Source organism: Lonchura striata, chromosome 6 (genome assembly GCF_046129695.1).
Source record: "Lonchura striata isolate bLonStr1 chromosome 6, bLonStr1.mat, whole genome shotgun sequence".
Lineage (NCBI taxonomy): Eukaryota > Metazoa > Chordata > Aves > Passeriformes > Estrildidae > Lonchura > Lonchura striata.
Genome location: NC_134608.1, coordinates 60,088,851 through 60,106,023, shown reverse-complemented (window position 1 = coordinate 60,106,023; position 17,173 = coordinate 60,088,851). Strand labels below are relative to the sequence as shown.

Genomic DNA, 17,173 nt, shown 5'->3' with positions numbered 1-17,173 from the left:
TGGGGTCACCTGTGGCCTTCCAGTGCCTGAAAGGAGCCTGCAAGAGTGGTGGAAAGGCACTTTTACACGGGCACATAGTGACAGGACAAGAGGAAAGGCTCAACACTGGAAAAGAGTAGCTTTGTATTAGATTTAAGGGGAAATTCTTTGCTGTGTGAGTGGTGAGGTACTGGCACAGACTGCCCCACCCCTGGAAGTGTTTAAAGCCAGGTTAGATGGAGCTCTGAGCAACCTGGTCTAGTGGAAGGAGTCCCTGCCCATGACAAGGGAGATGGAACTGCATGATCTCCAAGGTCCCTTCCAACACAGGCCATTCTATGATTCTATCATATACAATATAAAACCCAATCACACTCAACTCAAACACTGGCCTACATTTTCCTGGTAACATAGTCTAGCACACTGTGCAACAAAGAAGCTAATAAATAAATAAATGTATCAGTTACAAATAAATACATTGTTGCCAATCATGAACTGGAGCATGATTTTGGCCCTGGATCTGTGATTCCTATATTGCTTTAATTATTATAAAATCACAGAAAACTGCTAATTACCCCTTAGCTTGATCCTGCATTTCATTTGGTATACGTTCACTCTAAACATGTAACCAGACCTCAAAAAGCAATACTGCCATTCAGCATTGTGTAACAGCGAATGAGGATTTAAAGAGAAACAGGAAATCTTCCCTAAGGGGCAATGTATATTAGCTAACACGGTTCTGCAACAGAGCTGGCTTGATTCTGATTGAAGTGTCACACAGGCAGGGGAGCTCACCACTGTCTGCAGAGTGCACTCCTAGATCCTAGAGAGTTCCCTATGGAATATACCATTAGCCAAGACAACATCTCGCCATCAGAAGTAAAACTTCCCTGTCATCTCCTCCCTGCTGTGCACTACTGCTGCTCCCCCTGAGCCAGCTCTCATTTCACACAAAGGCAAGCTGACTCAGCTCAGCAAAATTAGGAAAAATCGCCTCTGGCAGAAAAAGGTAAAAGTGAAAAAGGGAAGCCAGGGGAGTGACTTCATTACTCAGCCTGTGGCCAGAGCTCATCACTAGAAGTGAGAGAGTGAAGCAGGGAAGGAGGGACAGTCAGGCCTCCTCCTCCTTTGGGTGTCAGCAAGCAGCTGAGGCAGCCCAGCCCTGCTGCCACACCATATCTGGGGGCAGCAGCACGTGCTGCAGCACTGCAGATCATTCCTCAGACCTTAAGCAGATGATTCCCATTAAAATGTTAATTACTTATATCTGTCTCCTAGCTATCAAATGATATTCCTCTATAAAGGATTTATTTTTTCCAAGTGGAGACTCTTGGTTTAGGGAATGAAATGAGAAACAAAAAAAAAAAAAATCAGTACTGCTCCAGGCTGGTATGCTGCACAGATTGTGTTACAGTGCTTCAACTTAAGATTTTGGTCTTAAATAGAGAGAAAAATTGTATTAGCTTATGTTTCAGCAAGGTATTTTTATTATATTAAATTCTTGACTTCAGAGAGAAGCACATATGATATCACTACTGGCTACAGACACTAAGTTATGCACTACAGTTCAGAAGGCATTCTAGCCCACCAATGCTTAGTTCCTAAACAGCAAGTAACAGCTGCATTTGAAATAAAACCATTCCTTATTAAGACAAGAATCCAAGTTTCAGAATCCTAAACACATCTAACATGGCTGCTAAATATACATTTTAATATGTACACTTTAATCTAAACAGTAAAAAAAAAATCTAATTAACATGATCTATCAAAGGAATTTTTCTATCCCTGAACAGATCTTTCAGAAAAGCTGCTTATAAGTATCCTGGGTACCAGGATACTATAAAAGCACTTACTCTCAACATACTCTTTTGTTGTCTTAGAGAGAAAAGTGTTACAAAATACAATTTGGTTACAAAAAGATAAAATGCACAAAATTTGAGAAAGCTTTCCTAGACAGAGGACAGCAAGGAGCAGTAGGGGCCAGTTTAATGAGAAAGCTGCAGAAGTCTCACTAGCTGATCTCAGGACAAGATTTCTCTCATACACAGGAAAAGCAAATCACTGGATAAACTGACTTTATCTGATGGTTATGGGCATCAGTGATTAAGCTTCCAGTCTACTCCACCTCTATTAAAACCATGTAAAGGAAATTAAACTTAACAACAGCTGTCACAATTTCTGTTTCACTCAACTTCACTATTTGATTGCCAGAAAAAAGGATCTACTCCAGCAATGTTCAGAGAAACACTGTGTCTGTGGTTCATTTAGTGGTATAAATGCACTGTCTATGTTTCCTTGCCTGCAAATCTGGACGGGTTCTTGTTTGTGATTTCTCGTGTAACATGATTTTACAGCCATGTACCCACCCCCACATTCTCTTTAAAGCAGTTTTGTAATGGAAATAAACAACATAATGGTAACTCTTTATAGTTCGTGTTGACATTACTTGAGAAAAAAAAACAAACAAGACACTAGCAGTTTTATAATTTATTAACACATCATTCCAAATTTGGGACAAGAAACTCCACAGCAACATGTTCACTCTAGAAAACCAAACACTGCACAACTAGATGGAAAAGGCATTTCATATCAGGTCCATGTATCACCCTCCTCTCAGGCCCACTTGAGGGAAGCAGTGTGCTCTAAGTGTGATAATATAACGGAGATTAGTGGAGATCCTGCAGGGAAATAAAAAACTGCGGGTCCTTCCCCACCGGAAATGTCACTTTCAATAGTATCAGCCGCAAACGCTGCACTATTAGCATACGACTGGAGTCATTTTCTGTCATCAGGCCTCGTTCATATGTAAAACAGCAACACTCCTGTTTCCCAGGGGAAGGAGGTCTCCCACCCCCCACAGGGCTCCTCCAGCTGCAAGCAACACAGGTGCTAGCTTATGCAAACACAAGGAAAACTCACTCTGCTGGTTTCTGGCTTTGGTGAGCTGCTGATTCTCCCTCCACCCTCTGCCCTGGCCTCTGGGTGACTTTGCTCCTCTCCTCAGTGCTGATGACTTTCACACTTACCTTTCTTTCCCTCCACGGCTGCATTTCTTCCTGCTGCTTCTTGAATTTAGGCATGAGAAAAGCAGAACTTCGGCTTTTCCTCCTGAAGTCTCATACCTTTCTGCTTTCCCATTGAATACTGATCACTCTGTCTTTTCATTCCAATGTTGAGGTTTTTTTGCAACTTTTTTTTAACATCTAATCTGATTGGCTGTAGCCAAGTTTCTAAATGCATTTCACTACAGAATTCATTTCAGTCTGTGGTTCAGTATTGCCTGGAGTGCTACAAACTGAATCTTCAAAAGACTTACTCGGTCATTAGCATACACCTTCCTCTTCTGAGCAGTGCCTTCAGGTGCAGTCACCCTCTTTTCAAGAGCATATTCCTCATCTTTACCTCTGAGGCACATTCCTCCTGCTCATCTCAGCGGCCTGCCTGTCTTCAGTCTGCGGGGAAAGCAAGACACCACAGTTGACTCATCGACACTCATGTCCCCTTTGCTGCTGTCCTGCTCTGTGCAGATGGTGCCCATTTCCCTTATTCTTTGTTTTAACAAGCATTCAGCAAAAGATACAGGAATTTACTGTCTACAAACCAGGTGGCTTAGGCTCCTCTAAATAAAAATAAACTGCTTTAGCCAGTCCTAGCTGAAGTAGGTCTCTAGAACCTCTCTGAAGTTTTACCATTTAAATTAAGACAGAATAAAAATAAAGAAAGAATAAATAGATATTCTCTCTGTTCTCTTCCTAGCTGACTTGGCGCATACAAGAAAGCTGGAAAGAGACTTTTTACAAGGGCATGTGATAGGACAAGAGGCAACGGCTTTACACTGGAAGTAGGTTTAGATCAGATATTAAGATGAGATTTTTTTACGGCGAAGAGGGTGAGGCACGGGACCACACTGCCCAGAGAAATTGTGGCTGCTCCGTCCCTGGAAGCGTGCAAAGCCAGCTTGGATGGGGCCTTGAGCAACCTGATCTAGTGGAAGGTGCCCCTGCCCATGGCAGGGGGGACCGGACTGGATGACCTTTAAGGTCCCTTCCAACCCGAAGCTTGTATAGAGATCCCACTATACTACTCCGTTCGGCCCCAGGCCTGCGGTGACTTCCTGGTGGGGAATGCCGGGGTCTCGGGGAAAGCTCAGCCACACAGCCACACAGCCGAGGCGGTGGCGGGCGGAGGCTGGGCGAGCCCCGCCGCGGGGGCAGGCGGCCGGGCGCGGCGTCAGCGCCGGCTGACGGTGACCGGGCGGGCGCGCCGCCCCGCCAAGCGCTCCACAATGGGGCGGCTGCCGGGCTCCATCTTGGCGGCGGCGGCCGCCCCGGAGCCCGCGGCTGGCGGCGCTTCCCCTCCGCGGGAACAACATGGCCCCGCCCCGGTTCCTCCAACAAAGCGCCAGCGCTTCACTTCACCGAGGAACCGGCCTCCCCCACAGCCGACACCGCCACCCCGCCCGTCCCCGCCTTCAGCCCCCCCACCCCGCCCCGGTGGCGGCTACCGCCCCCCGCCACGCTCCGCTCCCGCCGCCGCGCTTCCCCCTCGGGCCGCGGCCGCCCGGCCGCGATTCACAGACCTCCTCCTTCTCCTCTTCCTCCTCCTCCTCCTGCTGCTGCTGCTCCCGCTCCGCCCGCCGGCGCTGCTGGCGGCGGCCCCGCGGCCCCTCCGCCGCGGCCTCCCTGCCCCCGGACACGGAGCCCGTGAGCCCCAGTGCGCTGGCGGGGGAGGAGCATCCTGGGAACGCGCAGCCCGACATGGGTCCGGCGGCCGCGCAGCCCCCGCCGCCGCCCGCAGCTCCGCCCGCCGCCCGCCGCTGAGCGGGAGCGGAGCGCAGGGGGCCGCACGGGGCCGCGGCGCTGCCCGCCCCGGATGAGGCGCCGCTCCCCCCCCGCGCCGCTCGTTCCCCGCCGCCCTCAAAAGCGCAGGGCCCCCGCGGAGCCCCCGCGGCCCCGATGATGGACAGGAACTACCCCGCGACCCCCGGCTTCGCCGAGCCCCTGGCCCCGGGCACCGCGCCGCCCGCCGCCTCCTGGGCCTACGAGCGCGGCGCCGGCAGCCTCAAGCCCAGGTGAGGAGGGTCCGCCGAGGGGGCAGCGGCAGGAAAGGCCGGGGGCCGCACCGGGGCCTGGCCGAGGGCGGCCGAGGGGGCCCCGGCGGCGGGCAGGGCAGGGCGGGGGGCGAGCGGGGCCCGGCGGCCCCGGGGAGGCCGGGCCGGGCCGGGCGGGGCGGGGGAGGCCGCGTCCCGGCGGGCGGGGGGCGGCGGCGCGGGCTCCCCGCCGTCCCGGCGGCCCGCGGCGGGGCGGGCGGTCTCTCCGCCCCGCGGGCTCGCGTCGGGCTGCGGCGCGGGTTCAAGAGTTCACGCGTCCCTGCCCGGCTGCCGGAGGGACGCGGGGCCGCGGGCACCGGCGCTGCCCGGCCGAACAATGCTGCCCGCCGGGGCACCGGGCCGGCGGAGGCGGCCGCGCCGCGCCGGCATCCCCCGCGCCCTTCCATTGCTCCGCCGTTGTGCGCTCCGCTGAGCCTGGCGAACCTCTTTCCTCTAAAGCGCTGCTCCGGGGCGTGCGGAGCCTCCTCTCAGCCAAAACTTGTCTGCAGCGATTCCGTCCCACGGAGAGAGTTCTGCAAAGTTCCGGGAAGTGCGGGGAAAATACGAGATATCTTACTGGCTTCGGGTTGCTTTTTGATTGTGTAACCCTGCCAGCTAAAACGAGTATTCTCTAGGCGATGAGATTTTAGTTATCGCTTGCCTTTTATGTCTCTTGTTTGATTTATCTACAGTTCCCATCTCGACGACGTTTAGAGGTAAAAGAGAATCTCGGGCTAAAAATACCCCGTCAAAATAGGTGCGCTAATAGATGACTTTGCACTTGGTTCTGAAAGTGGTCAGACGTGTCTGATAAGATTAATAGATTATCAAGTCAGAAGGACTGTTGCAATCATCGAGTCTGACCTCTTCATAATGCAGGCCATAGAAATTTTTTTTTCCCCAATCTGTGATTGAAAATAGAGCTTAGCCTGTAAAAGGTGTAGTTAAAATTTTCTGATGAGGCAAAATTCAGCACAGTTCTTAGTAAAGTATACAAGTGACTGGTTTATATTATATTTCTGTTATGAAGAGGGCTACCTTTAGTTTCTGGCCACTGAGTCTTGTTTATAGCCTTATCAACACTGAAAATACCATTATGTGTTGAGAATGAATTCTTATGCATTTTAATTAATTTCTTGCTTTACTTATTTTTCTTAATAAAAAGAACATAATCTTATTAAGTTTATTGCCAGAGATTTTTTTCTTTCTTGCTTGCTACTTTAGTTATTCTCACAGATTTCTTTCAGATTTCCTCCAAGTTATTGTCAATTTCCCTTCCTGAATAGTGCACGTTGCATTTGAGATGCAATTAAGGCAGTGAGAAGTGGGAAGATCACAGGACCTGCCTGGGATGTGAGGCTGTACACACAGTTCCCTGCTTCACAAAGAATTGCAAGGACAGGTAGCTTTTTGGCCAAACCCTTGCCCTGTGAAGCTCTTTAGCCAGTTTCTCTGAGAAGTTTCCTGCTTGGTAAAGTAAGGTCTCCATATAATTCTTTCCAGTTTTTCTTCCTAATCACTGAAGTGTTCTTGGTCATGTTGCTGTGTCGATTTCAGTGGAAGTCAGTGACCTGTCCTTTCTGTGTTGCTTTTGCCAGTTCTCATCATCTCTTGAGGGTCATGCCAGATATTCCATGAGGGAGGTTTGTCCCAGGTCGTTTTAGAGCAGGTAGTGCAGAAGCAGAAGTGGATCTCTCTTGGATTTTACAAGAAACACAACTGCTTGATGATTTTTTTTTTTAATATTTAAAATAATCCCCTGCTTTTACAACACATCTTGCATTTTTTTTAATAGCTGCTGTATTAATGCAGTCTTAAATGTAAGTTTTGGGAATTCTTTAGAAAAAATGGCAGGGAGAAAAATCCCAAGACAAGTACCATGCAGAAGCTCATTAGATCACTGCCTGCTGGCTATACCAATCAAATTAGTATTACTGTATCCCTGTATGATATGGCAATGTTTATACTATGCTTCAGGAAACAATGTGGAGAAAACTTTATGTTCTTTGAAGTTTCATCTCCAGGTTCTATACATGGTGAAAAATGATGCATTTAAAATGTATTGGCTGAAACATTGAAACTTTTTTTCTTTAAACTGTACCAAGAACAAGGAAAATACTATGAATCATATTTTGTGCTTGAAATTTTCCTGAACTGGCTTCTTTGCGTTCATGACATTTTAATAAGATTCAAGATACCCTGACTTTGGCTAGATTTAAAAGTTTGAACCATGCTGCACACAGTGATAAGTAGAGTCTGGGCTTTAGGTGCTTGTGGTTCCCTTTACTGCTGATTCACCTGTCTTTGTATGGATGGAGTTGCTGAGAACTTGGGATGGAAGAGTTATTCCTGTCACTGTCAAGGTTTGCACCAGCCTGGACGGGATTTTTGAAGGTATAGATGTACTGTAAAGGAATATGCTGTCCATGCCCTCGACTTTGTTGCAGATCACATCACATTTTTCAAAGTGGTGTTACTGATTGTGGTTGACAGGCAGTCATCTTAACAGCTGAAGCTGCATTAGCCTGATGTTAAATTAAAAAATATGTGTCATGTTCACCTAGGACTTGCTTGAAAAGAATTCAGCCTTTAGGTGATACAGATGATGATATTTCATTCAAATTTCATAGTTATGCTGTTGCAGGCTGTGTCGTGGCAGGTTATGTTCCCTTTGTGTGGAGAGCCATGTTCACAGTCTCAGCTCATCAAAATGATTTCTCCTCCCTAGAAGCATTGCTCCTGTCTTCCTGCGCTTCACTTCAGCCATCTGGTTTTTATCCTGCTTCTTATTTCTTGCAGGCACTGTTTTGTCTGTGCAGTGGCACTATTCTTATCAACTAAAAGGAAATGTGTGGTGAAGTGTTACAAGGACATTTCTACTGGGCCTGCTGTGACATAACTGTTCCCATGGAATAGGAGATGGTGAATGGGGATGGGAGCTGATGGATATCACTGGGATCACTGCATTAACTAAGCAGGGACCATCCCTGCTGGGGAGCACATTGGGACAGTGCAGCCATAGCAGGGGCTGAGGGGGTGCTTCTGTCCTCCATATCCCTGACCCCCAGACCCCTTACACAGCCTGTCAGCAGCTTGAAGGAGTTTCTGGTGGTTCTAGGAGTGCACTACCACTTTTGGCCTTTTACTGTGGCTGCCAGAAAACCCTGCCTAGTGCTTAAACCCTCTTCTTGCCAAAAGCTGTTGAATAGCAGATAAGGTGTGTCATGCTTACTTGCTGCTTGCTCAGGAATTATTGAGTATTCAGAAAACAGGTGATGTGTAATAGTGTGAGAAACTGTTGTAATTGCTTGGAAAGAGACATGGAAACACGTGATGATGGTTGAGGTTTCTGGATGAGTTTCTCTGGCTTGGGGGTACTCCTTTAGAAAAGGATTTTTACTAGTGGAAAGATCTCACTGGTCTTGTTCTGTTTTTACCACAGCTCTAAAACTCAAATCTGCTACATGTGATTAAGAGTCAGTCACAATTATTTTGCTGTTGATTTAAATTTTATGGTGATTGCCATGGTCTCTGATGTTCCTTTATGCCTGGTAGTCTGTATCCATCTCTGTCCTACCCAAGCATATGGGGTTTTATGTAGTTTAGCTCTAAATGGTTCTTTGCAACAGATAGCACTTACATTTTGTTAGTGTGGCCTATAACAGCTAATCTAAGATAGAGTTAGTTACTGTGACTGTTCATTTGCAAAGTTACATAAATGAGAAACTTATACTTTTATGATAAATGGTTATGATGGGTTTTTAAACTCATTTTTGCATAGCTGTCAAACTAATGCTTATTGTAACAGCTGTATGATAATTGTGTTTTAGTTAAGGCTCAATTTTAAATTCTAATGGGTTTTTGCATAGCTATAGGAACTCTGTAAGTGCAGAGTATTTTAGAAAAGCAGAGAACATTTTCTTTCATCAAATGAAATTGTTCTGAGAGGTGAAACCAATGTTTATTGTTAAACACATTCTACAAAAAGTTCCCTATGGCGTAGTATTTCAAATGTTGAAAGGAAAGCTCATAATCTGAGAATATGCTTAGAATTTTTGTATTAAAAGGCACAGAAAGACTAAGTAATTTTTTGCAAACATATCGAAAGATAGATATATATACACTTTTTAAAATTTTGTCAAATTTTCTGTCATAGTTTATATCTGAAACATTTATACATGCAAAATAAACACAGGTAGTCCATGGTATAGCACAGGTACCTCACAGGGACTTGCTGGCTTTTTCTTTGTTGTCTTTTTTCTTCTTTTCCACCTGCATTCAGCACACACTGAAACCACAGCTGTGGGGAGGTCAAAGATTGACTGAACAGAGGCTGAATGTGTTCTTGCTCTGTGTCCTATAGCTTTTCCTGGTGTAGATGTGTGGTCATCTTGCAAAATCTATGCTGAAGTTTCAAAATGAGCCAGCCAGGCTTGTTTGGATTTAGATGCTGCTTACCTGTGTGAGATTTAAGGCCAGCTTTACATGAAAGATCTCAAGCAGTGAGCAGTGTGTGTCATTCTGCTGCAGTGAGAAATGGTGATAAAGAACTATCTGCAGAAGGAATGAGCTGAAAATTAGTCTGAGGGTGCAGTTACCTGAGAAGGCTGCTCAGGCTCACTGTTGCTGAAAGGGGCTCCCTTCCTCTTCCCTCGACTTGGTTTGGTGTTTGTGCAACTGCACAGGGAGCTGGTCTCATTTGTTAATCCATGAGAAAACTCTCCTGGCCAAAACAGTGAATGGCTTGAGCTGGTGAACCTGTGCTGTCAGCTGGAAGCCAGAGGTGGCACCTGGGGATGAGCAGGGAGCAGAGCTGCAAGGAGTGAGAGCTGTGTGAATCCCTTGAGAGGATGAAAGGAGTGAGCACAGAGCTGTAAGGAGTGAGCTGTGTGGCCTTGGCAGGCATTCTTCCCAGTGGTTCTGGACAGGGTTTAGATGGGCTCAGTCTGCCATGTCACTGTCTTAGATGAACATCCCACACAGATTGTGCTGCCTGCTTCCCTGCCAGGAGCACTTGGTAAGTGTTAGCTGGGTGCCAGATCTGTCTTGAGATCACCTACAATGATACTTCAGACTTGAGCCCCTTCCCATGGAGCCAACATCCTCAACACAGAGTACAGAATACATTGTTCTGCAAGAAAGGGGGGTTTCACTATGCAAAAAGTGTTCACTATGCAACACTATGCAAAAAGTGTTTCAGTCCCATGTGTTTATTTTGCCTTTCATCCTGTTAACTTTAATCATAGCTGTGTTTACCTTCCACCAAGAGAGAGCAACCTTTCCACCTTGTTTCTTCTGTACTTTTGCCCACCTTTTATTTTTTTTCTTGGAGTTGCTGCTGATTCTGATGTAATGCTGTCATAGGAAGGAGGTTTTTAGAAAAATCTTTATTCCTGTCAGGAAAAAAGCACCTATGTCTGAACTACATTAATTCTAAACAATACTAGGGCTCTTATAGAGTGGATGTATTTTGCATGGATACCTTCATTGTATTTTGTCAAAGCTTTCACGAATTTGCATGTCAAGAGTTTACTTTGCATGGTGAGTGCCTGTTCCATAGATTAAACAAACAAAGAAAAGACAAACCAAAACAAAAAACAGTCAAAAGGCTGTAATAGTCTCACTTCAGACTTTCCTTAGCAGCTTTAACTATGACAAAAATTACTTTGAGCAGCATGCAGAGTTGAGCCTTTACAGCACAGCATTTCTTGCTGTACCATGCAAGTGGCAGAGAAAAGAAAATTCTTTGAATTTTTAAGCAAAGAGAAATGCTTTCAGAGAGGACAGAGTGCATGGTTATTAAGCACTAGATTTACTTGTCTCACTGGGCAGATTTCATAGGTTTTGGGTTTACTTCTGCTTGCCATTCTGTCATTGTTACATGGCTTCTTTTGTTTCATTGCCCTGGACAGACTTGGGGCTAAGTGGATACTTAGATTCATTAGGGCCTCCTCAGAACCTCTCTGATGATGGGCTACAAAAAGGGGCAAGGAGCTCTTATTCCTGGATTTCTGCACACTCAAAAGTTGCTTATTCCAAAACAGTTCAGCAATAACATACATATGTTTAGGCATGCTTTTATTTTCCCATATTGCTTTTCTTGTTTTTCATCTTCCTTCTACATGCCTACCTGTGTTGCTTGCTTAGGACTTGGAAAAGTGCAACTAATTATGCTCAGCAGGAAGAAGGCACCCTTAGGCATCCTTATCTTAGAGTAATAGTTTACACAGCAGGATACTAAGGAGCACTTATTCCTTAATACTCCTGCAGGAGTTATACTTGGGACAGTCATACAGCTAGATTTCATTGGAGATTTCCCTCCTTTTTCAGTTGAGAAGAGTTGGAGGGCTCCAGTCCTTCGTCTAGCATTCCAGATGTCTGGCAAGCTCTTCTGAGAGCTTTTGGTCATCCAGAACGTGCCAGACAAAGGGTCACACCCTGGGCCATGCTGAATGTACCAGCCTATGCTGCACCTTCCACGCTGCCCTTTTTCCTGACCAGGAAATCCCTCTCAGAAATATGGCAGCTTGGTGTTTCACACCACATCCTGTTTATTTTCTCTCGTCTTCGTGTCAAAAATTCCAGTGCTAGACAGCGAATAATCCTTCAGTCCTGATGCTCGTCCGATTTCATTATGTTCTGCCGAGTCTGCCAAGAACAGGATTTCTAATAAGTTTTTCTTGAATCTGAACATTAGTTCATTTGCTGTGCAAAGAGTGATTGTAGAAAGCCAACTCCTCCCTACTCTGAACACAGCCATGTGTTAACCACCTTCAGCTGCTGGCACTGGTGAGCTGGAGTTTGCTGATAGTCAGCACCACTGGAGAGAGATGGGATTTTTGTCTTTTCCCATTAAAAAACTCCCTTTTGTTATTATTTTTAAGAGAATGTATTTTTCACCAATTAAAGCATTTTTTTTTTGTTCATGTGTGTATGATGTTTCTATCTTGATTAATACTTGGTTTTGTTTAGACATGATCATCATGAAAGCTCAAATTGGTATCAGGGACATATTCAAGGAATTTGTTTAATATAGTGTAGTTTTTGCTGTCTCAGCATAAATGCCATATAGCTGTAACTGTATTTCTACAGTTTTGAACAATGCGCAATTCTGGTTGAAGCATTCACAAGCAACTGGTTTCAGCTGATGTTTTCAGCTGAACAGTGACTTGTGACAAATGAAATGATGGCCAGGGTCCACTTTGCAAGGTTAAAAATGGAAATTTAAGCCTGTTTGAGGATGAGAAGAGCATTTGTGAAGAGGTATAAGAGCTAAATTCAAGAACTAAGCTAATTTTCCTTTTAAACTTGGTTAATAACACCCTGTGGTGCTTTCTTTAATGTAAAGGACTCTTTGCTGCTGTGTTTTATGATGAACTGTGTTGTTAATGTGTTAGATCTTTCCTGGGCACACCTCCTAAATTGGGATGGCAGTGGTGTTAGTCATAGGGATACCTCTTGTTTTGAATCTAAAGTAGCTCGTATAAGCTGCTTAGCCCTTGTAGTGTGTTGTGGGATGTCGAAAACACTGTGCTGGACATGTGGACGTGCTGGGAGGCTTAGAGCCCATCTATTGGCCCTGAATTTTTGGCTGTAGGGTGGCAGGATGTGTGATCTCAGATGTGGTCACTGAGTAGGTGCCATGGTTGTGGGCCATGAGACCACTGCTCTTCACAGGGGTGCATTTTAACTTCACAAAACCTGGAGAAACTGTCTTATTTTAGTACCGGAGTCTCGGTGGTGAGGGCTGTAAATCAGAGTGGGTCTTTCCTTGTGCCTGGGTTTCCCTAGACTGAAGCACAAGGTATTCCATGGGCTATGGAACTGGAAAGTGCTTCAGGGTTTGTTAATGAAAGGAGCCCACTGACAGCATAAGATGGTTCTGTCAGTGTACAGCACACATGTATTTGCACTTCTTTTACCTTTTTCTGTGATGAAAACCTCAGCTTCAGCATCATCCTTTTCATATAAATGGAAAATAAAGGGCTTGTTAAGAAATGGGATATCAAGTATTCCTGCCGTACCCTAAAGGTAAGGCTCAAGCTTGCCACAAAATCCAATGCTGTAATAACTGTGGGAAGATGAGGGTTGAAAAGCATTTCAATAGGTAAAATTAATTGTAATTTTATTAAGGCTCTGATGTGGCTAACCCACATCTTGAGATAATGCTCTGCTGATTTTTATATTTGAAAATAAAATTTTGTTATTAAAAGTAATGGAATCTTTTTGTGTGTAGCTCAGCTGTAATAGAAGATTATGCTGTGTGTTCAGCCATTAATACTGGAATGATCTAGAGAAGAGTTTTGAATATGCCCCAAGTACACTTTTGACAACAGAATAGCATCACATACCAGAGAAAAAGTGTTAGATTTCCATTGCTGTCTGTTACAAAAATCTTCTGAAATTGTAAGTAAAACTCTAGGAGAGAAGTATTTATAATTTTTAAAAATTGCAGCTATTCTCTTTGGGCTGGGTAAAGCAAAAGTTCTTTCATAGACAGAAGATAAGAGAAGAAGATAAATAAATGTAGTGACAAAATAATCCAGTGTCTCAAAAGGAAGAAAATAAGATTGCAGATCTTAGAGTGGTGGAAGCTACACAGACCATAATGGTATTCCTGTTTCTGCAGGCAGTGATAGAGTAGAAGCTGTCAGGGAAGATGTATGAATCCCCAAAACACTGCTTGGCAAACAAATGTCTTAAAATTATTTCTGACACTGTATTATAATGCAAATTGGGAGGAATGTGTTACTGTCTGTTTAAATGATACTGTCTTAATAAGGACATCAAAGTTAGTCTTGAATATTCAGAGCAGAGAGCACTGAAAGCTTCTTTCCAGACCTTGAAATCTTAAAACATGCATCAGGAGCTCCAGACTGACATTTGTAAGGTGCAAAGTTTCTGTTGTGGTTAAGCAAGAGAAGCGGTTCCAAATTTACCAGTTCTGATTAAAAAAAAAAGTTTTGTTATATGTACTGCATTTCTACCATAAATAACCTTATGAGGAAAGCTGATTTAGGTTGCATGCATTAAAAAATGACATAAAGTAATTAATCCAGTCCATTAGTGGTAACTGAAGTTGTAGTTTATAAATGGCTCATTTTTATCTGAATATTAGTTTTCATGTATGTATTTTTGCAGCAGAGTTTTAACTGATTTTTTGAAAACGGAATTATATTGTCTTTGTTGTTAAGAACTCCGCAGGTTACTTAATCAGACAAGCCAGCACTTGCACTCGGGTATTGAAGTCCCAGTAAGACTATTTTGGCTTTCCTGTTTTTCATTTTTAAAAGGATCAAGCATAAGGAGTTCAGACACATTAACATGGGAATAAAAGGGAGATGGACCTTTTGTGTCATAAAATCTCTTTATTCCCTTAAGATGTGATATATATTCAGGTGAAGAATCACAGGAACAGCATGAACTTTTGCTTATTGAGGCAGCTCCCTGCATGTAATTTTCTACCTTAAAATCTATTTCTTAGAAGCTCCTTATCTCTACTCCTAGAAAGTGAGGAAGTAATGAGAGTTTCCTCTCACAAGGACCTCCAGGCAATCCTTGGCCCACATTGTGGCAGGCTCAGCCATGCTCTTGGTGGCTCTGCCTTTGAATTGAAGGGAGAAATTACCATTATGTCTTCATTTTTAATGAAAGAGTGGAGGGTGATCGCCTTTGGTGTGTTAGGATAGGATATATTCTACACTGGATATGTAGTGTGTAATTGCATTGAAAGGGAGAATGTGCCATAACCAGCAGACAGTGGAGCTTGTCAGTAAAATGCTGCTCCTCTGTGCTTTACTGACTTACCTCAGTACTGGAGTCTGATTCTGTGTTTTCCATCTTTCCAAAAGTCATCTATCTTGAAGAACAATGTTAATAGTACTTTAAAATATTGGTACCTATTTTTTCTTGCTATAATAGAAGAACATACTAGGCAAATGCTAAAGATGTATACTGTTCTTTAAAGAATGCATTATATACCTTGACGTATTAGTTTAAGAGATTATTTCTTTTGATTTTTCAGTGGTGAACTTTATTTTTCAAGTAGCATTTTTTTCTTTTGTTTCTTATAGTGTGGGGCAAACATATCTGTGTACAGATGATCTCTGTTTTTAAATACAGCTGCAAAAAAATTCCACCCATTTTTCTTCTCTACTCCTTCACTCTCAGATCTAGGTTTAAAGGCACAAAACTGATTTCTAGGCTAAACAAACAAATGGGGATACAATTCAGCACCATGAAGTCACCCCAGGACACATGGACACTGCAACTGTTCTGGATTGTTAAATATTTTTTTCTCTTTCTGCAAATATGATGTTAAGGTTTGTCTTGTCTTGTATAATCTAATGTGAGGATCAAAAGAATTAGGTGCAGGGAGTAGGCTGGCTTCTTGAATCTGCCAGCATTTTCAGGCTTCAACCCAAATTTGTGCTTGCACTGTCTTCCCCCTCCCTCCAGTATGTCTGTGGCTGGGAAATATAAGTGAAAAATTACATACGTATGCATTAAAAAAAATATTTTGCAGTGAAATGAGTTTCTGGACTGAGAAGGCATTTGTTTTCCATTGGAATTAATTATTGAAGCATTCTCAGTTTCTGTTTTCTGTTGTTTTTAAGGGTTTTCTCTGCTTTTAAACTTCCGTAAGTGTGTTGGACAGGAGTGACTTGCTGTTACTAATGGTATTGAGCTCATTTAAGTAGCAACTTTTTTCCTGGGTGACTCCCTCCTCTGCTTCTTAGGGTCATGGCTTTTTTAAAATACAAGATTAAACCTCTTTCTGGATTGAAGTAATGGGCCTGTAACATTGCTTTTAAATTTTAATTTTATTCTGAGCTGCAGGTAACCCCTGGGTGCTGAATTACATTCTAGTTTGACTGTAGCAAACAGGGAACTCTTGCTGTTACAATGAGCAGCTGAAGGGCCATCTATCCTCCATTTAATCTGTGTTGAATTCAGTGAAGTTTTCAAGTAAACTCTTCCATTCTTTCTTCAGGAGATGTCTGAGTAAAGGCAAAATAACAAAGAAGTATTTAAGAAAGTAATAAACAGTGTATCTAATATTAAAGCAATCCTAACTATGTACTTGCCAGCAGGTAATAAAACCTGGAACTGCATTTTACATGTCTAAAATCAAGTTCAGTGGACAAAAAGAGATGTAAGCTGAGTGTCAGTTTCTGTATCTTATTTTGGATGACATTTATATTTCAGTACCTGTATCTTATTTTGGATGACATTTTTAATATTTAGAAGTGCATTTGTCAGTTTTATGGCTTTGCTTTCTGTCTCTGAGTGGAATTTGCTATAGCCCAGCTGAGTTGCTGGTTGGAGACTCCTTTGCCAAGTGTCTGATCTTTGGGATAGAGAGGGAAATGGCAGTACTATTTCCCCTATTTCACGAATATCTCAGGTAAGATAAAATGCAAAGTGTGATTGTAAAGGTATTTTCTTGCCAGCATGAGGCTATCACTTCTCTTTTTAATCTCCTTTGTGGTGATTTAATTAGAAGGGGGCTGTGCTGAGCCATCTTCTCAGAGGAGCTCTTGTTTCCAGTAAGGCAGAACGGGCAGACACAAATGAGATCAAATTTCCTGGCCTGCCTCAAATCTGATGCCTTGTGTGCATGCTGGGTTGTTGGCTTTTGTTGTTTGGGCTCGGTTGTTTTGGTCTCAGACTTGTCAGCCTCAGTTTTGGGGCACTGAGTTCCATTTGCAGGGTGCTGGGAGCACCTCTGGGATCTCCTGGAGCCAGGAGTCCCTGTGCACCCACTTGTCTTGTAGGTATCCAAGGTTCACTTGGAGCACAGCCTGCACCATTTGAGTGCTTTGGTAGTGCTCTGGGATTTAATCTGGGAGTTTCTGGAGCAATTTTCCTTTATGTGAGAGGCAGGAGGTACAATTGCCCAAGAACAAGGGATTGCACCCTGAAGAGTTCTAATCTGCTTTCCATGTAAGCATTGTGAATTTCCCTAGTACTTGAATGATTGCTGTTACTAAACCAAACATAACCCAGACAACCCCTCCCAGAAAACACCAAATGCAAAATAATCAGTCAAAACCCTTAAAAATTGCTAAGCTGTAATGGGGATGTACCTAGAAAATAAAGTAG

General features: G+C 43.8%; 1 protein-coding gene and 1 long non-coding RNA gene across 3 annotated transcripts in view; one reads left to right on the top strand and one right to left on the bottom strand.

The window, feature by feature from the left end:
• Window positions 1-2,453: 2,453 nt before the first annotated feature.
• Window positions 2,454-4,760, bottom strand: LOC110469131 (uncharacterized). Its single transcript, XR_002465209.2, has 3 exons — window positions 4,559-4,760; window positions 3,296-3,431; window positions 2,454-2,657 (listed from the first exon to the last, which is right to left on the bottom strand). It is a non-coding gene; the product is annotated as an uncharacterized LOC110469131 (long non-coding RNA).
• Window positions 4,761-4,892: 132 nt separating this feature from the next.
• QSER1 (glutamine and serine rich 1) overlaps window positions 4,893-17,173 on the top strand; it is a 44,760-nt gene continuing 32,479 nt past the window's right edge. Inside the window, exon 1 of one of the 2 annotated variants that reach the window (XM_021527604.3) lies at window positions 4,893-5,050. In XM_021527604.3, coding sequence (XP_021383279.2) covers window positions 4,935-5,050 — 116 coding nt within the window. In that variant the 5' untranslated portion in view covers window positions 4,893-4,934. Of the gene's footprint in view, window positions 5,051-5,400; window positions 5,785-17,173 lie in introns of those variants that run through there. The other variant, XM_021527605.3, reaches the window with a different exon arrangement.